Raw genomic sequence first — 26,182 nt, 5'->3', positions numbered from 1 at the left:
ACACCTGAATTTCTGCCTTTACTTTCTGTCTTGTTTAACACACCTGCAGCAGGGTGGAGTTACTATCTTGATTTTTCTAAATCTCCGGTGGGTTGACTTGCATAGTAATAAAGTAATCCTGATTATCAAGGAGATCTGCATACCAGATTAACTTAATGGTTGGATATATATTTTGGTAATAGCATGTTCAAGCATTTAGTTTTCAAAGCAAATTCCTGTCCCTGTGCTGATTAGGTGTCCATCGTAAAGTATAGGACCTGCCAGCATTGCCATGGTACTGAAAGCAGTAAGTGCCAGGAAACAGAAACAAAGCCAGGCTGACACCAGATGTGAAATCTGCCTGGGACACCAGGCATCACATGGTGCTATGGCCTCGTCTCAAGTGTAGGAAATGTTTTTTTCACCACATATAGTACGACTGTGGCCTCTGCATTTGAAACATTTTGAAAGATTGTCTCAGATACTCATGAAAACTTTGTAAATCCCTCTACCTGTCTAAACCATCTCTCCTGGTCTCACCTTCTGTGCTTTTCACTGTGATATCAAAGTCTCTCAGGGGAAAGTTAAGCTTCACTTTAGACAAAACCCGTTCATGCCTCTGTACCTAAACAAAGTCTAACTGGCTTGTGTCAGTCAGCACTGGTTGTTTTCTCTGTTTAGATGCTAACCATCCTAGCAAAGCAGATCATCTCAATGTAATAGCAGGACATTTTGCAGTTCAGGATTCTGTACAAGAGAGTAGTTATTTGAATTTCAAAGCCTTAAATTGCTAAGAGATTTCAGGTATTAGAGTCATTGCACAGTTTGTGAGATACTGAGACACATACAATATTCTATTCTCTCCATTTTCTCAGAAAAGCTCCCTATTCTGTAAGACTGAAAAATGAAATAAACCACAGTTAAATTAAATTTCAAATTTTGTAGGTAAGAACAGAGTCCAAATATTAACCCAGCACTGGCCATCAGTGAATCACGTCCCCAACTGCCACTTCTGCATGTCTTCTAAATACCCTCAGGGATGGTGACTTGACAAACCCTTCAGTGAAAAAAATTCTTCCTGATGCCCAACCTGAACATCACCTGGTGCAGCTTGAGCCCATTTCCTCTTGTCCTGTTGGTGGTTGCCTGGGAGAAGGGACCAACCTCCACCTGGCTACAGTCTCCTTTCTGGCAATTGTAGAGAGCAATGAGGTCTCCCTTGAGTCTCTCTTCCTCCAGGCTAAACAACCCCAGCTCCCTCAGCTGCTCCTCATAAGATTTGTGCTCCAGACTCTTCACCAGCTCTGCTGCCCTTCTCTGGACATGCTCCAGCACCTCAATATCTTTCTTGCATTGAGAGATCCCAAACTGGACACAGGATTTGAGGTGTGGCCTCACCAGTACAGACTACAGGGTGATGATCACTGCCCTGGTCCAGCTGGCCACACTATTGCTGGTCCAGGCCAGGATGCCATTGGCCACCTGGACGCACTCCAAGATCATGCTCAGCCAGCTGTCAACCAGCCCCACCACGTCCTTTTCCACTGGGCAGCTTTCCAGCCACTCTTCCCCCAGCCTGTGGAGGTGCATGAGGCTGTTGTGGCCAAAGTGCAGGACCTGGCACTTCACCTTGTTGAACCTCATGCAGCTGGCCTTGGCCCATTGATCCTGCCTGCCCAGATCTCCCTGCAGAGCCTGCCTACTCTCTAGCAGATTGACACTCCCAGCCAGCTTGGTTTTTTTTCTGCAAACTGATTGAGGGTGCACTTCATCCCCTTGTCCAGGACATTGTTAATGATATTAAACAACACAGATCCCTGGGGAATTCCACTTGTGGCAGGCCACCCACTTGATGCAACCTTTCACCGCCATTCCCTAGGCCCTGTCATCCAGCCAGTTTTTTACCTAGTGAAGAGTGCACCCAGCCATGCCATGGGCTGCCAGTTTCTGCAGGTGAATCTTGTGGAAAATAGAGTCATCTGGAGTTGTGCTTTTTAAAAAAAGCATCATACCCTGGGGGTTAGCCTGAAAGACTGTAATGCACTCTTTAAGGAGGCTGGAAAAATCAGATGATGGAAATGGAGCAGGTTATGGGAGCAATTGAAAAAAAGTGGAAGTGAGAGAGGATGGAGAAAGAATCTCTATTTAAAAAAAGGCAGGAAGGAAAATCATGCAGATTTGTAAAGGTTAAAAATTGATATATTCTTAATATAAATTCTGTTATCAACATTGATAGAAAAAATAATTTATGGAGGGGGAAAAATTAATTACTTAGATGTTTTTTTAATTGAAATTACACTGATCAGACACTGCTTAGATCTGAGAAGCTCTCATGAACCATCAACTTCAGAGAGAACTGGTTTCCTTCAGAAAGGTAATTAATAAGTTAGAAAGGCAACATTTCCTATCCTTTGTTTTTCTTGGTATGAGAGGACAGAAAAGAGTTTTTCTTTTTACTTTCATACACATTGTAGGATAGATATTCCTGCAGGAAAATATTTCAGAGAACTTAATTTTTCACACCATGATGCTGCAAAAGATGCCTGACAACTTCAGATGAATTAAAATATATTTTGAAAATACTAACAAACATATAAACTATTGATTAATACCATTAAAAGAATATAAAAGGGGCTTTAAAAGAGGTAGACAGAAAGAGGAAAATTCAAAAGTCAAAATTAAAAAATTCTGAATATGACCATTGCTGATCCCAAAATAACAGGGGAAAAAAAAAGTCAATCCTAAGACTTGTTTTGCTATACTTATTATAATTAAAATAAGCCTCAGGAGCTGAAGCTTCTCAGATTGTGATAATTTCCTTTGGTAGTTGTGTGCAAGGAATATAGCTATCTCTCAGCATGAATGATAGTCCAAATGCTTGAAAAAAAAAAAAAAAAAGTAAATAGTCCCAAGGCCAGCTGTGACAGCAAGAACAATTTGTGAAAATGCAATTGTATAAAAAAGAGAAACTAATTAGTCTTGAGACTTCCTGTACAGTGTAGCAAAGTGCAATCTAACATTTTTGTCAATTTGGTGGAGTTCATTATAGATCACAGAGTTTTTCCAGTGCTTTGCCTCCTTCAGAACACAAAACTTTTATCTTCCAAATACTACTGGGATAGGATTTCTTAGCAAAAACTGCTCCTCTGGCAGGGAATTATTCTGTTTCCCCACTGAAAACTGCTTTTTAAACTCAGTGTCCAACCAGGTTTAGTACAACCTTGAGAATTATCATTCTTATGATGCAGAGATATCAAAGGAGTATACAGTATAGCATGTACTAAAAAGAGTGCTTTTCTGCATGCTCTGCCATGTTTTTGTAAGGGGACAGGAAAAGAAGTTTACATTTACATCTGGATGAGGACTTTAGCTGTTAGTAATGTTGCAGTCTTTTCAGAGGCTGTGGCAGCAACACAGGTAAATCCCTACTGTGTATTATCCTGTGCACCTGATGCTTTTGGACTGAATAAGCTAGCACAGAATTTGAAAACTTTAAAAACAAAAAAGTATACGGAAATAAAAGGTGATTAAAAAGTCTTGAAAACCCATTTTACAGTTAGTGTTCTACCTTGTCTCCTTTTCCTTATAAACAAGTTTATCAGACCACCACACCTCACTAGCAAATGAGTGCTAGAATGCATTAAGTTTTTAAGCAGAAACTGTATACTGGCTACAAGGTAACAGACTGCTTGATAACCTACCCAGACAAAAGCTAAAATAAAGATTTCCCTTCTGGTAGGTATGGCCAATGATGATGTGTTTAATACCAAATTCCAAATATAAACATAAGAATTTTTTTTGTCATAAAGGAAACAAGACGAAATCTTAAGACAGATTACTCTTATTACAGCACTTGGAGAACACTTCACTAGTAGAGGTTTTGGCAGTGGAAATCTGCACTGCTGCTTTGATTCTACCATAGGTAATGACTGTCACATTCACTGCTGCTTTAAAACCAGAGATGGACCATCTCTGGACACTCTGAAAAGATCTCACACAATTCTGTTTGTGGATGTAGAAGACTACAATTACCTACCTTCATCTATATGTATGACCTTTGAGAGCAGGATCAGGTAGGCTGACAAATTTTCCTAACAGTGCTGGAATTTTGGAATGGAACAATGGAACAAAATCAGGAGAAAGAGATAGAATAAGCCATATTTGAGGGATCCAGAGGTATAGTCTGGCATCTGTTATTGTATAAGAGCATTTGAACATAGGTAGGTAGCATCTTTCTAGTCAGGTCAGGAACTTACAAATTACATTAAAGCAGTCTTGCAGAAGAAAGCCCCTTCTATAGGTCCTGCCCAAAGACTGAAGGGTGCATTCCAAGACTAGAGAATGTTATGCAATTTCCATGCCCTCTTCTACCCTTTGTAAGAGTGTTGACTGAGGCACTGGACCACAGCAGAATGATGCCTTGAGTGAAGCCTTATGGAAGGTTCTTTGGACTTACAGGAAAAAAAGTAGCCCTCAAGAGACTGGCAAGTCTAGCTGTCTCTGAAAAAGCTCAGAGCATCACTGAGACTCTGAAACGGAGCTGTACCCGTGGAATATCTCTAGAAAACCCAATCAGGATGAACAAGTTTTCTGCCTAAAGCTACCAACACACACCGATAGTTAAAAGCCAAAGGGGCCTGGAGGGAGGTTTTCTACACAACTTGGAAAATCCTTCCTAAAATCAAAAAGAAAGGGTCTCCTCATGGACCACAGTGTACTGTATATGACTATGTCTGTATTCATCAGATGTGACTTGTTTGAGATTATGAAGGCAAAGAGATCCAGATAGCAAAATGAGCTGAAAACTGGCACTGGCATTTACTGCTAAACTAAAGTTCATCCAGACCTAAGATGGGCATGCAGACTTACTCAAACCTCTGCGAGCAATCTCCAAGAATCAATATACTGATTAATAATTAGCAGCTGGCCCCAAGGTTTCACTTAAAGTTGTCTTGCCATTTTGTAATTCCTTATCCATGAAAAATTTTCTGCAGAATAAGTAAGTAAACAATTCTTTGGCCCTCTCAATTCTACTCTATAGAACAGAAATCTTATAGTGCAGTCTTTTATTTACTCTTTCCTTGGTTAAAGTTCCAATTTATGTTATCAATTGGATTGTAAAAAAAAAAAACAAAAAAAACCAAAAAAACCCAACCAACCAACCAACCAACCAAAAAAAAAAAAAAAACCCAAACAAAAAAAACCCCCCCAAAAAAAACCACCAAAAAAACACCCCACACAAGAACAACCAAACAACCAAAAAAAAAAACCACAAAAAAACCCAAGCCCCAAAAAACTAATTTCCTGGAATTCTGGGCATTAAATGCTTGAATGAACAGGCAAACAACAGTTGGACTGTTCTCTAGTCTCCTGTAACCTAACTGGATACCCCAAATAATTTTCTGTATGAAGCTCTAAAGATACTGTTTTTAATCAGTAGAAAATTATCTTAGTAACATTAAATGGGAAGGAAAATATTTTTATAACTGTGCTAATGTTCTCATGTTTTTTTCACACATTCCTGTTTCTAAAAAGGATATATCAGAATCCATATATTGAATCCAAATAAGCAAGGCTACTTTTTGTTGGGATGCCAGGGAAATGAAACCCCTGTGTCTTGGAAGAGATATTCATAGGGCTGTAGTAAGAAAGTCCTTGATTTTTATTCACATCTATAAAATAGAATGATGATAGAGAATATAATTACTGAGAAGCAAATTTGCTCTTAGTTTATTAGCTTAAACACGGTTTTGTTATCAGGTTGACAAAAATAATGGATAAATAGAAAAATATAAGGGAAAAATACCATTGTATTTTATTCTTCCATGTGAAGTATGTCACATTGAAGGGTGAACAATGACATGTCTTTATGTCTGCCTTAAGCCACAGACAGGAAGAAACACAATGAAAAACTAAACCACATTTTGTCTCTGAAAAGATGTGTGGAGAATGTTACTGCACACTTGGCCCTTTGAAAAAACCTAAGAGCCTCACGGTACATTTAAGACAGGTCTGAGATTAGTCACATCCTAAAAAATGCTGCATGATGGTGTTTTCATTGCAATCTGTTCATCCGTAAGTTCTCTCCTTCACACAGAGCAAATGCTTAGCTTTTTAGGAAGAGCTATATACTGCATTTTTAATTAAGCATTTAATTATTGTGTCCCACCACTACACCTTTTTCCCTACAACAATTCATCATGAAACGGGATTTTTTGGGTTTTTTTGAATTAGTGCTTGCAGAATGCCCGCAGCTTTATAGAGATTTATTAGGAATATGGGATAATACTGGTTTACTCGAAATTAATTACTCTAAATCCTTGACACATTAAGCAGTGTAGAAATAGATTAGAAAAAGAAATTTTGTATACATGATGACAGTGCTTGCCTAAAACCCTTAGGATCAACAGCAAACTGTTAAAGTTACCAATGCGTTACCAGTGCGTTGAAGAAGTAAGTGGTGCACTGGTAACATTGCAGTAGACTGTATTTTGGAACACTGTTTATTACAAAATTATTATTATTATTATTAGTATGCCACTTAACAGTCCAAAAAGTAAAATTTATTAATAAATATCAATCGATAATGTAGCTAGTTTGAATGACATTTTGTTAAGTGCAAAATGTGCTCTGCCCATGTTGTCTTAAATCATGCCAACCTTTTTTTTGTTTAATGGAAGTTGTTACCATATAGTCTAAACCTGGAAAATGAAAACTGTACTCCTGTCAAATACATTATTGGACAGTCAGCTGAAGATTAGCCCTTCTTTCCAGTTTAAAGCATATACGGTAAGTAGCTCAGCATGAAAGTAGCTTTTAAAAGTTCGCTGATGTTCCCACAGTTTTCCTTCAGAGTTTTAATTAGGAGCCTTTCAAATGAATAACTTGAGATTGTTGACCATTTTTGAGAATGTCATGACTTGTACTTGAAGCTGTGGTGTTTGTTATTCGCTGCTGCAATCCGAACAGTCCAGCTCAAAAGAGAGCAGCTACTTCCATCTATGAGCCCCTTGCTCACCTGGCAGTCACCCTACAGAGCAGCTGGAGTGGAACAGTTTACATTTTATTATGTGTAAGGCCATAGCTCTGCCAGGTGCAAAGCCTCAAAGCCAGGGAGGTCTGGGTCTGGCAGTACTCTCTTAAGAAGCCTGAACAATGTCAGTGCTGGTAGCTTCTTCCATGCTACTAACAACTGGGAGCAAAGCTCCAGGAGGAGCTTCTCTTCTCCAAAGCCTTGTTTCTTGTCTCTGTCTAGGAAAATACATATTCTTCCTCCGGACACAAAGCATTTAAGATGAGGGGCAGGCTCCAAAAGTAAAAAAAAAGACAGAAACATTTCCAGTGGGCGTACATAGGAAGAAGTACAGATTTCTGGCATTTTGAATCTTGTTTATTTTCTGCTCCGATTAGTTACGTTGTCCTCAGTTCCTGACCAAATCCTTTACTGAGTGCAAATAGTGCAGATAAACCAAATTTCATACCAGGAACATGGTGCTTTTGCGCACTTGTTTTTTTGTAGGATGCTACTGGAAAACCGCATTGCTATTCAACATATAACAATGCTACTGTTGGCATTCACAACACCTCTTTGAATTGAGTCACAAAATTCATTATTCACATTTTAAAGCTTCTTCTGGCTAAGGAAATCAGTAGCTGAGAGGCATGTGCATGTGTTTGGGCAAAGCACCTCAGACCGATTCAAACTATGCTGTCAACTCCGAGGATCCACAGCACTTTCTGAGGTTTCAAGTAAATCCCCTGCCTAACCAGAAAAAAAAAAAAAAATAGTATCTGAATCTAACAGCGCATCTTCCAACAGAGCGCTGAGCTCTCACTCACTGCAGGGTGCAGTTATGAGAGGCTTTTAATGTTACCAGACTCACAGATGATCTCTTGAGCCTAAGATCCCCGACAAAATGGAAGAAAAATGGGGGGGGGGGGGGGGGGGGGGGACCGCCTGTGTGTGAGGGCGAGCTCCATCCTTTGCGGCTTCAGAGGCGGCTCAGGCACAGAACCGAAATTTCTCATAGGCATTATCTCCCGAGGATTTTCTCTCGCTCCCTCTCCCCAGCTCCCCTCAATTACTGGTCTTAGAGGGAGCTCAGCGCTGCCTTGCCCGCGGGTCGGTGCAGGGAGCTCTCTCCCTCCTCTCTGCAGATTCCCCGCTGGATGCGGCCCAGGGAAGAGCCCGGCCCCGGCAGCTCCTCCCGTACCCCCCGCCCCCTTCGTGCCGCGTAACTGAGTACGAGGCGGCCGCTCGCCGTGCTGCCAGGGGGGCTCGGCGTGCGCCGGCCCGGGCTTCCCCTCCCTCCGCCCCTTCACCCAGGTCGGGGTCGCAGGGGGCAGCGAGCTCCTAGTGCGGTGCCTCTCCTCGTAGGATGCAGATTGCTGGAAACTGAGGAAAGTTACTCGATTAAAGGCTTTTCCGAGGCTTCGGCCGCTCTTCTCTAATGTATGCAGAATAAAGGGGCGAGGGTGTATTTATCTGTGTATATGTACGTACGTAAGTATTTGAGCCGGGGCTAAACCCTGCCTGGTTTAGGAGTTGGCAGGCGAGCGCGTTCCGGAACCGGCGCCCCGGAACGCTGTGCCCCACGGCCGGGTGCCGGCTTCAGCCGTCGGGAGGAGTTTCGACGCCTCTCGGGCCGAGCCGGCCGCTGTTTTTTCCCTGAAAGGCCGGGAATGCTTTAGCAGATTACCGACTCCCGTAATCCCGCGGGCGTCGGGTGCCGGCCTGGTTCGAGGTCAGCGAGGGGGCTGCGTGCGGCCGGGGGGCTGCTCGCCGGCCCCCTCTCCCGCCCGGCTCCGCTCCGCACTGCGCGGCGCTCCCGGAGCCGCCGCCGCCGCCCGCCGCCCCGCAGCCGCGGGAGCCCTTCGCGCCCAGCCACGGCAGCGCCTTCCACCTGCCCGAGCCCCAGCACGCCGCGGCGCTCTACTACGCCAGCTCCACGCTGCCAGCGCAGCGGGTGAGCTCCCCGCTGCCCGCCCAGCCCGGCGGCTCCCCCACCAAGCTGCCGCGGGCCGGCTCCGCCGCCGAGGGCGCCGCCTACGCCACCGCGCAGCGCCTCTCCTCCCCGAAGCAGTCCCCCAGCCGCCTGGCCAAGTCCTACAGCACCAGCTCGCCCATCAACATCGTCGTCTCCTCGGCGGGACTGTCGCCGTCCCCCATCCGAGTGACCTCCCCGCCCACCGTCCAGTCTAACATTTCCTCCTCTCCTATCCACCAGTTAAGCTCCACCATCGGCACTTACGCCACCCTGTCGCCTACCAAGCGGCTTGTTCACGCTGCCGATCAGTACAGCAAGCACTCCCAGGAGCTGTACGCCACCGCCACCCTGCAGAGACCCGGCTCCCTCGCAGGTAAAACCGCGGCCGGCAGCGCCTCGGGTCCGCGGCGGGGACGGGGCTGCGCGGTGCCGCCGCGCCCGCCGAGGGAGGCGGCGAGGGGCGAGGGACGGCGAGAGGCGGGGGGCAGGGCCGCCGGCCGAGGACGGGAGGGAGTGGGGGGCGTTTGACAGAGGAGCGGTACTTGGGAATTGCGGGTGGGTGTCATCCCAGGTCGTGCTCGGGGAGGCTGCTTGCCTCTGCTGGAGCAAAGTACCTGAGTTCTCCCGGCTCGTCCCGCCTTCCCGGCGCCGGGCAGGTGTGCGTGCTGCCGGGGGGTGCGGGGCTCGCCGCCGTGACCCGCGGTGCGGGTGGGGGGTTTGTTACTATGGCGAATCTCTTCTCTGCCGCCATCAGAACCTCTGAGCCTTTTGCAGGGAATCGCTCTTCCCCGGATTTACAGGGGGCTTAGGCGTACTTGACAAGTTTGGGGTTACTTAGCAGGAACTCCCGATGTACCGAGTCGTGCCGAGTAAGAGGTAGTGGTGATTTGGCTCCGAGTGCTCTTTGGGAACAGGCTGTTACAGCTGATTTAATGTCTCTGTAAACGCAGACTTTGAGCAGATCCAAGAAGTGAGATACTGGTGCGCTGTTCTCTAAACCATCTCTTAGCTAAACTGAGCATCCTTCAGGGGTGGGTTTTTTGTGTTCTCAAAATTTTCAGTTTCATTGCTATAGTAACAGCTGCTATGCTCATATGTTCTCTTGTGTGACATAAATAGATTTGAAGATAAATAGGATACATAAAGAAGTTAGGCTGAGTTTATCAGTCAGGTACATAAGTCTCTTACTGGAGTGAAGACCTCACCCCCCTTTCTCCTCTCACCCACCTACCCTCCCCCACTCCAGCTGTTGTCAGCATCCTATGTAATTCCTGTGTGTCTAAACACACAGATGGAATTAACTAATAATAAAATACTGTTTTGATCTAGCTCCTTGTAAGAACTATTTGCTGGATTTTTCTCATATTTAAAGGGCAGGAATTTTAAAACTTTTTAATAACACCACATTTTCATTGTGAGTATGAATGACTAAATGAGTAAAGTGACAGTATCGTTAAATTAAGGTGAAATTCAAGATATCAAGATGCTTATATCAAACCTGTTGTCAAATACTGAGTCTCAGTATTTGACAACATTAAGTGGTTAATTTACCATTAAGTGACAAGTATTAAGTGGTTTATTTATCATTTATATTAATACAACTTCTTCCTGCTGTAGTCCAACACACTGTTGGCCACAGGTATTAAATACTGCCTTTGTACAGAGGAAATTTAGGATTGCCACAGACTTTGTATTTTAGGGAGTTTTCTAACTTCATTGTATAGCAAGAGTTCAAGTCTAAAAAGGCATGGATGGAACAGTCAGCATCAAGGGAATGGAGAAAAAAAATGGATTTAAAACTTATATACCTGTGGCTATGAGCTACTAGTATTTGCCTGATTTTTCTTACCTTTATTCTAGCATAGAAGTCTTTGCTTTGGGAAGTTTCTAACAGGCACAGTACTTTTTCCTTTTTATGGGCTGTTAGCATTGACATTTGTGTTGTATTAGGGGTTTGGTTTTGGTTTTTTTTAGAAGACATCTTTGTATCATTGGAGCATCAAATCTGTGATGTTAGCTTCATCCAAAACTTTTTCATTTAGGGATTAAGGTTCAGCGTAATGACTCTGAAGTGCTACAGAAGCTGTTTGACCTGAGAGAGATCCAAGTTGAAATGTGGATTTAGACTCTTTTGGCCTTCTTGGCCAATAATGCTTCTGTAGACATTCCTAACAGAATTTTCTACTTTGTTTTGAATAAAAGTTAAGGAACTGACATTCATTTTCTTGGATTACTTTTAAAAAAAAGCTTTTGATAAGACTTCTGCCTCTTGCATAACCTGCATCTTTTTAAAGCCTACTACAGGGCGTTGCCTGATTTACTGATTTATGGCTTTGGTGAAGTAAAAAGCCTATAGGTGATACATGCATTTAGGAAATGGCTTGTGTATTTTTGTGTATATTTTCCTATAGAAGGGAAGTAGTGATTTACCATTTGAGTTTGCTGTTGAGTTCGTAAAAATTGATAAAGCAACAGTAACCTTGCCAAGTGCTGGGCTGATCAGAGCAAACATAACAATTTACTGGGTTACTCATCCCTTAGGGATTTGATTTTAAGATATATAAAAACCCTCGTTGTTTTATTTTATAACAAATGGAAAATCGTGTAACTTGAATAAGTATTGGGTGGCAGACCTGGAGAGAGAAAGTATTGCTACTTCAAAGACTCAGTGTAAGCAACAGTAAGTTAGTAAATATCTTTTTTTTTTTTCCCCACAGTGGTGACATGCCTTTCAAGTAGTCCTTGAAAGGAGCTCTATCACATGATCCATTCTTTTGCAAAGGTTTCCTATTGTGTGCTCCTACCCCTTATTTTCCACTGCCTTTCTTATGCATGTTCCTCGTGGCCTCACTGCCATCCCAGAGTTACACATTTGCTAGCAGTGTTAAGTGCCTGACTAATCTTCTAGACTTTCACTGGATTCACTGAGGCCAGTGGACTACTCAGAGGCTTAAAATTAGCATATGCTTTAGAGTTAGCCAGGATCAGATGTTACAGACACTACTAAGGTAATGTTAATTTCTTCCTTTTTTCTGTAAGTATTTTTGCTCAAAATAGGTTTGGAATTTGAGCTATAAGTATATTATATTTTTGCAGGAGTTTTTCTGTCATTGTGTTAGAAATCAAACCCACTGAGAAGGAGAGCAAGCAATAGTATTTTGAAAAGCTAATGTTCAATGAATAGTGGTTTTGCTTCTTGTTTGAAACATCCAAAGATGAGTTTAAGTTTTTTGGGGTTTTTGAGAGAGAGAGAGGAGGAGGAAGAATGGAGAACAGTTGTCACATTGCACTGATTGATGGTTTGCCTGCTGTGATTAATGTGAAGTTGCATTGGCGTGTATGTGTCATCACAGGGATGATGTTATACTAAGTAATCTTTTTTATATCTGGCAATAAAAAAATAAGTATTTGTAGTAATTACTAGAAACACAAATGATGCATTTGTTTTAATTATTTTTGCATTATACTAGAAATTTGTCCTGGAGCTATCTAGTTCATGAATACTACTGGGTTTCAGTGTGCTAAACAAGCCAAACTGTATCAGTGCCAGACTCAGATATTTAAAAGAGAAAACATTCAGATAAGATCCTTAAAAAAAAAAATCAAGCAAAAAGTTACATAGATGACCCAAAACATAATCTGTATGAGACTTAACTGAGGAGATGGCATTATTTATATTAATTTCCTACAAATTCGATTATGAAACAATTTGAAATTTTAAAAATGGCAATTCTTAGACTTCGTCCTGAATTTCAAATGAGACATGCAACAGCGTGCAATGACTCAGTTTTAACCGAGTAACCTTAGAAACGTCTTCAGAAATGGCTTTTAGTCTAGTTATATTTGTGTTGCTGCCACTGCCAAGTGTGTGTGTGTATGGGTGTGTGTGTACATGTGTATATAGTGGCTCTGGTGAGTGTACATTTGCTGTGTTTATTCTTAGTCTAGCTGCTTCATTGCTATGATCTGCAATTACAGTTTTAGAAGTAGTTTTCTGCTCTGCACTGCTCCCAAGCATATTCGACCGTCTGTTCAAGCAGCGATCAAAATCCAGAAAGCACAGTTTGTAAATACCTTCTTGCAACTTCCACACCTGGACTAAGCTTTGGAGTGCTGCTGGGAGCCAAACTCACCAAAGCAGCCCATTTTGCCTGGAAGTAGGAGTGTTTAGGACAGCAAGCAGCAGAAATATGGGAAAACTTCCAGGAAGCAGGTCATGGCACAGGTGCCCACTCTTCATGCTCTTCTGAAGCATCTTCTCGTGGGCAGAATCAGACAGACAGTACTAGAGGAGTACTGAGTTTATTTAGGAGCAAAGGGGAAGAAGGCAGTCAAAGTGTGTTGTTCATGTGGTTTGTGCCTCAGGTTATGTGGCTGGGAGCAGCCCCAATGTTACAAAGCCACTCCTGCCTCTTCATCCATGTTTAGGGAAGACGAGAGACATGTGAAGCAATGGAAAGTAGTTTCATGCATTGCCTTATTGCAAAAATCTCAAAGGATAATAATCCTGCTTGAAGACTGCACCATGTTTCATAAGCTGTACTAAAAGGTTAAGTTTAAGAAATGAGTGTTGGTGTGAATCACTTGATGTAATGTTAGATGGAAAGAATATTACACAGCTATCTTTCATGTAGTGGTGACACATTTCACTGAAACAAGAACTGCAGCATCCCTCTAGACAGCTCTGCTGCTACCAGCGTTGAAAACTTCAGTGCTCAGCCTGATGTTTACAATCTTCTTTCAAGTAAAATCGAAATGGAAAAGAATTTTTCTTTTCTGAGTAGGACTATTTGTATGCAAGTGTAGTACTAACATTAAAATAACATCAGTTTATAAAAATGTGGCATGGGTTAATACATAAAATATGCTTTCCACCCCTTATTGAGCAGAGAGTTCTAAATTTATCAGGCACTTAATTGGTTCCTTCTGCTCCTTCATATGTTTTGCCTCACTCATCTCTCTTTGCTGAGGACCTTCCTTTACCACTTCTCATTCTGTAAGCTTTTCACTGCATATGACATGTTGAACCCTGGTTTCCTGTTGGGGCTTATGGCAGGACTTCTATTTGATGGTGAGTGTTGACATGTTAATGTCAGTGTGCAATCATAGGGGCACAGAACAGCTTAAGCAACTTTCTGTGGGATAACTGATGTACATTACTGCTAGCATGGATTGATGTTTCCTTTTGATTGCATGAAGATATTGGATCATCTATATATCACTAGTTCATTGCCATCTTTAAAAATATTACCTTGTTAAGTGTTAGAGGTCTTCAGTAAATCACACTGTACTTGTTTTTGTGCTAGAAGAGCTGCATTACTGTTAACTTACAGCCAAAGTGAATCTAAATCACCCCAGAATTAAAAGTTCCCTGTGCCTTTAAATCCCCATCTGAGGCACAGGGCTGAGTTAATAAAATAGTCTAGGTGTGATGTGCCATTGTACTTTTTTGGACAGGCAAGGAAGAAAAATATTTGATTTTTTTTTTTTGGCTTTAACGTAAGCTCTTGGACCATCTATGTGATTGATCGTAACAGAAAGGACACTCAGTTGTTTCCCGTAACTATTCTGTATTTTTACAGAATCCTGTGAGTATCTCTTTTATAGAGAGAAACAAACTGCTTCATTAATTTTAACCAAAAGAGTTCTCCATAGATTTTTTTCTAAGTTTTTTTTCCTTTGTTTTTATTAGCTGGAAAAGTCCTTTATCTGCTGCCAGACACATGAGAACACAGTTAATGCTCTTTTGTTCTGGGACAGACACTGCAGTTTTAGGGGTTTTTACTTCTCCTTTTACTCTTATTTGTTTTGAGACTCTTTTCTTTCAGATAAGAAAACAAAGTGGAAGATTTTGAGTAATATCCAGCAATGTTTCAGATATTAATCAGAACATGGAATTTGTTGTCTTTCTGATACAAAATTACTTGCTTCCACATTGCAACCCGGAGGTTAGATATGCTGGTGTTGCTTTAGAGTTGATACAAATACACAACTCAATATTCACTTTGATTTTCTTTGTCACTTATTCTACCTATTTCTTTAGCAATAGTTATGTTTCTAATTGTTACAACTGGAACCTTTACAATAGTGCTCAATTCCAGTTTGGAAAATGTATCCACAATGGACAGTGTACAGCAAGAAAGCAGAAGGAATAAGGTGAATGACTTTGAAATATGTTATTATTGCCATGATTTTTGCTCCTGTATCTTTCAGATTTAGATCACATGAAATTAATTTGCTCGTAGGAGAGGAATAATTGACAAGAGCCAAAGAAGCCCCATGTATATCTTTGAGCTAATGAATTTGATGTTGGCTCCCAATGTGAGCAAACACAAGAAATATGTGTAAACTTGGGTCCTGTTCTTTCACTGATTAGCACCTTTCCCTTTGCTTCCCATTCTTGATGAGGGACATTGTTTGGCTGATACTCCTAATGATCTTTCAGAGGGGTGTTAAATAATATTGCAGACCAACAAGCTTTTTGGGCAGAGAGCACCAGTGTGTACTACTGCTGAAAATGGGTTCAACTTGTGTAAAGCTGCACGTATTTTAACCAAATGACTGGGAAACTATGGCAGTGGCTGTTTCTGAGATTTTGGGTAAATGTAACATCAGACATGCTTCTGGGGACTACTGAGGCCTGTGCTGTTTCTTGGTAACCACAAATGTGGTTTCTGGCCTCTGGTCCTGAACTTTAGCAGTACCTAAGAAGGCCAGGATTCAAATTGAAGCATGCAAGTCACTAGAAGAAATTTCTTAAGCATCAGAGCAGAACTTGAAATGTCTCTGCTTATATACCTGTTGAGCAGGAGGACAAGAAGGAGGTGAAGTTGACAAAAAGCTAACAAAGAAGAGTCTCTGTCCCTAGCAGAATGATGGTTAAACCAAGGAGCTGGAATTTGCCAGTTTTTCTTGGCTGCTGAAATCCCTGGAATGATGAAGTCAAAGAGCAGTGTTTTGGGAACCTGACTTCTTGGAACTTAGGTTACTGAAATGGAAATACATTAACCAGTGCTGGCACTACAGTTCCTATGCTTGTCTTGCTTATGTTGATCTGCGTTCTGTTTAGTGTGAGATTGCAGGAAGGTAACAGGGCCTCATAAACAATTATGCATCCAAACTTTTGGGTCTTAAGGGTGTGCTAGTGAGGCTAAGTCTCATCCTTGCCTATTATAACCCGTTTTTGCCTTCAGGTCTCAGTGGTGTCCTCATGTACCTATTCTCCTCTTCAGTTGCCAGGAGCATGATTCTGTGCTGTAGGTCTTTGGCCTCAAACTCACTCCTTGAGAGCAGAGGAGAGTGCTGTTGTGTGAGATAGGGAGTGAGTATAAGCAAAGGCAAGGTCCCCTTCTATAAAATTTCTGACACTCAGTCTTTTATGGCATCAGTGGAAATATTTATTAGTGCTGTGCAGTCTGAAATGGGATGATTGTGTTTGTCTTGCTTATGCACTGGGCAAAGAAGGCACATGTGAAAGCTGCAGCTGCCTCAGTCTCAATCCCTGTTGCAAGGCGTTATCCAGTAGCCTGGAAATGTTTGTTGCAAAAGTATTGATAAGAAATGACAGAAATCTTATGTTCATCATGGGTTTTCGGTATTTAAGGGATGTGAGAACAAGCCCTTCGTTTTTACTGTGATGGAAAACATCATCCTTTCCAGTTGTTGTGGCACTGAAACTTTTAGTAATAGATGGAGTAGCTCAGATTTAGGAAGTCGGTATGCAGCTTATCAGTAGCATAAGCATATCTAATGGTTTTTGGGTTGTTGTGTGCACATACTCTCTTTAAAGCAGTGCAGGTGCCTCTGATCAAGAATAATTAATTATGGCAGAAAGAAGAAGGCAAAATGGCCAGTTGTGGAAGGTCCCTTTATTTAAGGCCAATGCTTGTGTGGGGAGGTTGCCCATGTCTGCCTGTGCCACATGCAGAGTGCTCATGGGTGAAACACATTACTTGTCAGTGGTAACAGCTGCCAGAAGATAGACTGGGCCAAATTTGCTCTGTGAGCAATCATGGGAGATAAATGAGGCAATTTTTCAGTAATCATAGGGTCAAATTTGAAGATCACATAGATGTGGACTCAGAACAGAATACCTTTTGGTTTTATAGAAGTGATATTGGAGAGGACAGAGAGGTATTGTCTAATGATAATGAATTCATGGAACTGTACATTATCATATGTGGTTAGAAGCAAAAGTCACAATTAATATACTGAAATGAGAAGGACCAAGTGATGACTAATCTTACAATTATAAGGCATGGCATATAAAACTACCAGTTGGATCACATAGATTTCTAATAAGTACATCAAGTTGCAACTTAGAGTGTGTTGGTGAAGAAGTGTCCCTGCCCTTGACAGGGGGTTGAAACTAATCTTTAAGGTCCCTTGCAACCCAAACCATTCTGCGATGCTGTAATTGAAAAATGCGATATTGAATACAAGTGGTTTGAAATCTCATGCAATCCTCCCTTTACTGAGGAAATTTTTGCATATGCCTTTCTATATTTACTTCCTCCACAGTGTATGTCTATGTCTAGCCTTATGGCCCCTTATCCTCTCAGTCCAATCCAGGTGCAAAGCATCCCTTTTATCAGCTAGCCAGCTGTGCTGCTCTGAGGCAGTAAAAGCTTTTGATCATCCAGCTAAAGCTGTCCCTGGGTTTAAAGAGTGTTGCCTGGGAGGAAAGTAAGGGTGGAGAAGGAGCTGTGACCCTCTGATACTAGGGCAGATTTCCTGTCACTGGAGAGCAAAATGACACCTCTCCATGGGGTCTTTCCCCCACCCCACTACTTTCCTGAGCATCCTGGTTCAGTGGGAATGCAGTCATATTTACATTTGATCACCAAAAGGTGTCATAAGCTCTTCAATCCTGGGAGGGTGGTCTGTAAAAAGAGGGTGGTTTGGACTCTTTTCAGGTATTTATGGGGGAAAAGAAGGTGGAGAGGGAGAAGATGACAATCCTTTGCATATTCGGGGCTAATATACTGTGGAGCAAGGGAGGACTGAGTGAAAGAAAAATTACAGATCTGCTAATCATAGTGTTCTTTGGACATTGTAACATAACCTGATAGAAAGGATAATAAAAGACATGAAGGTAGTAAATGGTTAATGGGATAATTTGCAAAAGGAGTTCTCCAAAACCAGATTGTGCTGGAATGACCTGCTTACTGACCTTTTCTTAGATGATATTTGATGTCTTTCTATTTCCTGTCAGGGCTCTGAGCATGGTTTTTCTATAGTGCCACTTGGGAAATGTTTAGTTAAGCTAGAGAAGATGGATATTCTTGCAAGAGTGTAGTTGGGCAGGGACCTGGGTAAAGGAACATTTTCAGTTTGTCATTTTGAAGATTGAAGTAATGGAAAGGAAGGGTACTCCTAATAAAGTTCCACAAGGAAAACTCTTTTTGGCTACTTGAAAAATACTTTTTCATTTTATTATCTTGGCACAAAACTATGAAATAAGCCAAGGAAACTTCTTGATAGTGGAGTATTAGGAGGCATTTTCTGAAGAGAGGAAGATAAATCCTGTGTAGAAAGATGGAAAGATGGAAGGAGAAAGGAGAACAGGATTGGAGCTGAGGTAATAATACACTTAATAGCTAGTTACATGTTCAGCATCTTTGGCTGAAAAGAAGAGTAGGAAAATACCTATGTGACCTGGTTGAGTACAGCATATCTCAGCCACCTGTATTAGAAACATAATAGAATATTACATTGCCTCACATAACAAGCAAAACTGGGAGGGTTAGGACTTCATCTGGAGAACTGTGCACAGCTGTGACCCTCTGTAGGCAAGAGACACTTTCTAGCTTTCATTTCTTCTGAACTGTCCTGCATGGATTATCAGGAAATAAAGAAGCTTGTTGTACACAGACCTGACTTAGTGTTTTTTCTCCATTTCTTAATAGAGGAGAGGCTGCTAGATTACATAGCTTCTTACAGTAAATAGAGGTTATTGTTATTCTGGTAAGAATAATTAATTTGATGAAGGATTTACTTTCTTTGAAAAAACACAAGATTAGTTGAGTCCCTGGCAGCTTTTAGGATAGTTCATTTCTGCCCATGTTGAGGTATGTTTGAAACTAGATGATTTTTAAGGTTCCTTCCAACCCAGGTCTTTCTGTATTTCTATAATTCATCTGACCAAGGAAGGAGTGAGAGCTAAAGGTATCTTCTGAGTGGCTTTTTACCATCAGCCTTTGATTTTAGGGCTTTGACTAACCAGCCATGATGTGTTTGATTGGAGCATCTTTGTCAGCTAGTTCTTCTCCATTTTCCCTCAAAAGATTTGAACCCAGTAGCCCTAGTGAATACAGTGACCTCCCGGAGCCATGATTGCACTTTGTCTGGTCTCTGACCAAACTTCAAAGTTTTCAAGGTTTATTCACTGAAATTTTGTGTTTATTTCTGTCTGAGGTTGTAGTTCCTGTGTAGTTCATGTCATCCTTGTCTGTGTTGCATCTTGAGATGCCTTTGGCAAGAATCAGCTAATGCTGAACATAACTGAGTAACTTCTCCGAAGTGATGTAGTTTGTGTCCTGCCATGCTTGAGATCCTAACTTGTGAATCCATAAATTCAAGAATTAACTGTCTTAGCTGAAAAAGCTCTTTTTCTCTGAAGTTTATCAAGGTTGTGATTGCATGTCACTACTTTTTTCAGTTGGCAGTAGATTTTGGACCACTTTCATAAAATCAGGCAAGACTTGATGCACATGTCTTCAGCCAGCCATATGGCCATGGAAGTGTTGGCTTCACAGTCAGGGCAGCCATTTGACATGCAAATAGTGTCAATTTGCATTTGTGAATAACCAGTAAGTAATGGTGTGACACTTCAGAATGCCTCAAGTGCTTGTCACCTTTGGACTACATGAATTGCATTCTTCTAATTGAAATTACTGTTAAAGCTATTCTTGAAGCTGAATGCTTCCAGTAGTTTATTGCAAACTGTTGTGAACACATTTCTTATGTTCCTTATCTTAGATCTACTTTCCTTTTGCCGGTGACCTTCTTTGACCATTTGTCTCCTGCAGCATTTGTCATGGCCATTTCATTTTAGCATGGACTCTCTGCTGGAGTGACAGCACTCTTTCAGCCTAAGGTCCTTTTCTGGCCATGCTTTTCAACAATAATCTGAATTTGTGAGGTTAATTGCAAAGTCTGTTTTGCTGTGTTTGTAGATTTTTTTCTCTGCTCTCTTTTTTTCTTTTTTCTTTTTTTTTTCTTCCCTTACAATAAGTTCCTGCTAAAAAGAATCTGTAGCCATCCATTTCCTCATTTGCTTGTTGCTTATTGTGGAAGGCTTTACTTAAGGTATTTTTCTGAATCTTTGGAAGTTGGATACTAAATGCATGCTATTGAGTGATTGCTATATTAGTAAGAATAGTAATTTAAAAGAGAACTTTATTTTATGGGATGCAATGATTATTTCAGCATAAATTTTGAGTCCTTGAGCTACTCATGTGTTGGTGTTAACAGTATTTCTTCTCTTTGTCTCTACATTCAGCATTTCTTTTATTTAGAGCATCCTTGTTAGAATTGCTTTAGATTATAATGGCTTTAGTAATAGGAGATTATTTTATGTTTTCTAGCAGAGGTCTCAATAGGTGCATCATGGAAACAACCTAAAACCAGCTTGAATAATGGTGCAATAATCTTTTGAGCATAATTCTAAAAGTGGGTAATTGTTGGTCTAAACTTTACAGGCATAACTAAATTCTTTAGTTAGATTGTATCAAATTGATTTTGTATACATTTAATAAAATGTCCATGTTTTAACTCCCGTATTTTAAATGCAACGAGTCTCAAATGTATAGTGAAAACTTGATGAGTAATAGAGTGTCACAGAATATCCAGACATATCTTCCCTTTCTTGAATTCGGCCTTGAGAAAAAGATAATGATAATGAACTCCATTTTTTTCTCCTGGAATGTCACATACTTCTACCTCATGTCTTGGTGAAGTCTAGAAACCAGGGACTGCAAGTAAGTCTTCATTGAGGAGGAGAAAGCCTCTGAGAGGAGAAGGTGTTTAAAATTCTATCAAAGATGACCTTACATGAAAGAACAAATACTATCAATGCTTTTCTCTGTTCTCTTAATGAAAGACAAGTTTGAATACAAAGAGTTACAGATAAAATTTCCAAATTTATTATTGTTCAGACCTCTAATAATGTGCAATCCTTTTGTAAAAGAAATTACAAAAGATAAGTTGCCAACACTTTCCTGTGAGCAAACCCCAGATGCAGTGTCTGAGATTTCAGCTGTGTCTGTCAGAAACTGGATCACAGGTTTTCAAAACAAGAATATTCATAATAAGTTAATACTTTTTAAAAAGTGCATGTGTGATTGAGATTCGTTAGAATTATGTTTGCCTTTTCCCTGTTAGCAGGAAAACCACCTCTTGGAACAGTGTACTTCTAGGAAGGACATTACAATTAGGTAGAGAATTCAGGTTGCCCAGCAAAAGCCAGTTGAGGAATACTGTAGTTGGGCAGACTTGACACTTCATTACCCAACTGAGTTTTGTTTTCTGTTGCTACTTTTTCCAGAGTATTGCACAGTGACAGTTTTTTTTTTTTTTTGTTTGGGAACTACTGTTCCACAAGCTCCTTCCTTAACAAATTCTCTGAAAATCTTGAGAATTTCACTTCTAGTTGGATTTAAGCTCTAGATATTCTTTCTGTTCCTTGTGCAGGGACGAGTTGATGTGGAAAGGTTTTCCCCTTCCCCCTGCACCAGAGCTGCTGTGAGAAGTTGCTCTGTTTAAGGTTGACTGAGCTGATGCTCGGTTTGGGGGAAGGCTTCCGAATTGCTGGGGTTTTTAGCTGCTGTGCTTTTCCACAGTGTTAAACACGATCAGAAAGTTAAATTCTCACCAGCAGGCATTAGTGCAGTAGTGCCTGATTTGTTTAGCTGGAGGCAGCAGTGCTTCTTAGCAAATCACTCATGCTGCTGGAAGTGGTCTCTAGCCCTCCAAAGACCTTTAGGGTTTTGGATGTTTAGCCTATACTGCTGCTTAACCAGCAGAAATTGGGTCTCCAAGTTTGCTTAGGTACAGCCTTGTGAAAGAAGGAAGACGCCTTGGGGAAATAAGGATGCACTGTTACTTCCCTTTGGTTTGCAATCCTTGTCAGTGAAGCATTCACTATGGGGCTTCACAGACTATCCTGTAGAAGGGTTTTTTTCTGGATATTTGCTTTTGGGGCCTGTCTCATCAAGTACACCAGTATTTCATTCCTTTATTTGCTGAGTAGAAAGCATTGCCACAGCCCTTGTATCAGCATAGAGCCCATGGTCCAATACAAACTATTGGCGTTCAGAATTGGAAATAATAAATTTTTATCTTTTCTAAGATGAAGATAAGCAAAACATCAAAGATCTCTGCTGCTACAAAGCCCTAATATTGTTTTCAATAGTGTTGTAGCTGTGGTGAACTATCCAAACAGCTTCTGCAGAGCTGCTTGGCCGTGTTGCTTAGTAACATCATCCTGTTGCTGAGGCACTCGGCCCTCACTAAAAGTGGGTAGTGAGCACGAAAGTTAGGAACAGTGATTTGTATAACCAGATAGCAGCATCTGTTCCCATTTGTGCATGGGACTTCTCTTCCCTTTTCTTGTGAAATTTGCAGGGTTGAGAGGCATGGAAGAGGCAGAGCTTAAGAGAAGGGAGAGAAAAAACACCAAACAAACACAAAGTAGCACCCAGGATGATAATTTGCTAAATGGTTTAAAAAAAAAATTATCTTTACTTCCTTGCTGGCTGAAGGCAAATTGTTGATGTATGGTAGTAGTTGCTTTGGGGCAATTTCTGGTTTTAGTTTTTTCTTCATTGACAGTACCCTAGACGAGAAATGAAATAGGAATTATCTCCCTGAACTTGTCTGTCACATTTAATCTGCTATTTCTTCCTGGCTATACTTGCCTCATATATCTTTGCTCCCAGTCAAACTTTTCTTTTCCACTAGCAATTTATTTTTGATAAAATGTTGTAAGCAGGTGAGTGCTTTTCAACAGAATGAGGGCAGTAGCAGAAAGAAGAAAATGCCTAGGATGAGGTACAAATTTATAGTATGGTCCTTCTGTTTTCCCAAGATTCTTAGAATTACAATAACTGATACAATATTTTACAGTGAAGTTAGACTGCGTGACTAAAATCACGGACTATTTAAAAATATTTCTACCTTTATTTTTCTTTTAAATATGCTGAGAAATGTAATGGAAGCCAATATTTGGTTAAAAACTTACTAACTTAATATTTGGTTAGTTTAAATGGGATAAAAATTATGTGGATGCTTCTTAAAAGACACAATAAACTTTATAGAATGATTTTTAAAGTTTATTTGGGGCCTGTTTATTACACTTACAAAAGTGTAATCCCTTTTTTTCCTCCTTCCTTTCTCTATTTTTAGCACTAATGTGAAAACTGTTGGCCTTAGTTCAGATGTTGGTTTTGTGGTGTCCCTTAAGCAGCCAAAGCCAATCTGTTTTGATGAGACTTTTCTAAGATACTTAATCTGGTTAATGGACAAATTGTCTGGGAAATTCCACAGTGTGAGCTGAACGTGGCAGTATCCTGACGGTGACACTGCTAATAGGTTTGACAGTGCAGTGAGAGTTTGCAAGAAACACTCCAGACCATGCATCGTATTGCATTTCAATCTTCTAAGAAGAAAACCTGAGGAAAAGCATTCTAAGATACTGACAGGTGAGGCAAGGCTGTTCTTTTAGTTCTGGGGATTTGAATATTGGGGCAGACTTTTTGTTTGGTGGTGAGCTCCTATTGTTTGGGCTGATGATGCCGAAGTAGCATACCTGTAGGGCTTTTTTCAGGCATCCAGGGTTTGATATCAGTTGAAAGATGTCATGTGTAATTATTCAATTCACTGAGAGCATTATTTTTTTCTGTATCTCTACAAATAGTCCTGAGTCAGAGAGAGAATAATGTAGTAAGAATGGAAAAAGTGTAAAAACAGAAATGAGTTTTAATTCTGAGCTTTCATTAGTTAATCTTTCATTCTAGTATTTCAGGAAAGAAAAAATTGATGCATTTGTGTTTGTGTGTATGTAAAATCTATACAGGTGAGAATCCTGTGTTTAGAAAAACCCTAAACCCAGTTAAAAAGAATTCACTGGAGACTATGTCCCGATGCTAGTGACTGCAGGTCTTTGGTATGCTGAGGGTCCAAGCTGATGTACCAAGGTGTGCATTAGCTGGAGCTGCCATATGGCCTGTCATGTCTTACTGGTTAATTTAGCCATCTGTCATGTCTTAACAATTTGTATTCACTTTCAGTTGTCAGGTTAGAAGGGTTTTCTTCTCTTTGGTATAGTAATTTTCATCATACAGTGCTGTTACATTTCCCTTATCTGAGTTCTATTAGTTTTATTTATAGTCATATTACTTGTTGATCATACTTTCCTTTTCCAATGTTATGACTTGAAGATGCATACATTCAGGCAGGCATTTTGGAGATGTTTCTGCTTAAATTTCTGGCACAAAACAAAGTCAGTATCAAAACTTGAGCTGTGAATGTTTGACTCCACTTCTCCTCCTGTTCAGTTCTAATTCTGCACTTGTGTTCAGATCAATTTCTTTACTATGTAAATTAAGATAAGTTAGTGTCTGTAAAACAGGTTTCATAACATATGAGTTTAGAGTAAAAATCCCACTGTTCATATGCTCTTTCTCACATGTTGCATTTTCAGAATTGCAGTGAAGCTATGACTCGATCTACTGTATATATATATTCATTTAATAAGTAGCATTATTATTATGCTACTATTTATTTAATAGTAGCATTTCAGGACAAGCATCTAAGAGAAACTTAGATCAAAAAGGGTTTTCAGACATGATGTGCTATTTAAATCAAAAAGTTCTTTCAGTCCTCTGAAAAGCATGCAACATATCAAAGCCACAAAATTCCTATGATTCTCTTTCAGATTCTGTGCCTGCAGGCTCTTATCTCAGTGATGGGCTTATTGCAATTTTACCATAGTCTGGGGCTGGTTGTTGTTTTTTTTTTTTAAACTTGTAGTGCAAGCAACACTGTCATTATATTTAAAGTTAAGAATTGATGCAGCCAGCTGTGGATCTTTAATCTTCCTTGTCAGAAAGATGCATCTTCTAAGTGCAAAGTGTTGTAGTGTGTTTAGTCTGATTTTGGTACTTAGAGCCTCAAGTAGCCGGAGGTCTGCTGTGTGTTGCAAGGTCTGGGGTTGCAGCAAAGTTTGATTAATTAAATGAAGTTGTTAACATGTAACTGATAAAGAATAATACAATGGTTGTTGATCTTGAGCTTATGTGTGATGTTTCTCCATAATATACATAAGGAAATTGTTTAACAGGACTCTTGATCAATGGATAATGATCAAGGATTTCTAAATGAGGGCTGAATGGTATATCTGGTCAAATCTGATTGGGGTTTTTTAACATCGAGATTATCACTTGCATGTTTTGTGTTTCCAAGGAGCTCTTAAATCCTGGACTGGAGAACAGTACCGTATGCTCTTGCTATTAGAGATGTTTAAGAGTATTCTTGTCTTTGGAGAGCTTCTTCTTAAAGCTGTAGCAAGGCAGGATGGTAGGTTATAAAGCCTTTCAAAAAGGGCACAAATAAAAGCTGTCCAAGATTTATTACAGCATACTCAATGCCAGTGATTCATTAATTTCAGTAATTTTAATGTCTTTAGTTTCTTGCAATGACAAATGCCAATATATTGGTTTCCTTTATTGACCTAAACTGTCAGATCAGCGGTGTCACTCAAACGTGTCTGTTGTATTTATTTTCTTGACAGCCTGCACCAGCTATGAAGAGCAATTAGGGATTATTTGGTGTATTTCTCTCATGTTGCACTTGTCTGATTACAGTATTTATCTTCCTGTGGGAAGTGAGACTTTGTCAAAAAAGAGCATTTCCTAGGAAACAACTATTTCCCTGTGCCGCTGAGGAATGTATCTAACAAATGTGGAAAAATTTAGCTAGTAGGGTGGGCATTTTTCAAGTGTAAAGAGTGGAGATCGACTTTTTGATCCAATTTGGTAGGACTGCACTTCTCATGTGTTCTTTCTATTGCCTCTCTTGAATGTGGGAAGAGAGGAAATACTACACGTAGGAATGTGTATTTTCATCTGGACAGTTCTAGGTTATCCTTGTTGCCCTAATCCAGTTCACCTGGCTGGGGGCTCATGTGATACCCTGATGGAACCTGGCCACAGATG

At 40.6% G+C, this 26,182-nt stretch overlaps 1 protein-coding gene across 1 annotated transcript in view; it reads left to right on the top strand.

Moving 5' to 3' along the window:
• The window catches only part of CTNND2 (catenin delta 2), a 518,515-nt gene that overhangs the window by 239,510 nt on the left and 252,823 nt on the right, over window positions 1-26,182 (top strand). Inside the window, exons 6-7 of the mRNA XM_041411749.1 lie at window positions 8,595-8,635; window positions 8,814-9,339. Coding sequence (XP_041267683.1) covers window positions 8,595-8,635; window positions 8,814-9,339 — 567 coding nt within the window. The remainder of the gene's footprint in view (window positions 1-8,594; window positions 8,636-8,813; window positions 9,340-26,182) is intronic.

The sequence above is a fragment of the Onychostruthus taczanowskii genome, unplaced genomic scaffold, assembly GCF_017590055.1.
Source record: "Onychostruthus taczanowskii isolate IOZ18803 unplaced genomic scaffold, ASM1759005v1 scaffold37, whole genome shotgun sequence".
In the NCBI taxonomy this organism is placed as follows: Eukaryota; Metazoa; Chordata; class Aves; order Passeriformes; family Passeridae; genus Onychostruthus; species Onychostruthus taczanowskii.
Note: the sequence above shows the minus strand (reverse complement) of the source record. Positions and strands in the feature narration are given on the sequence as shown.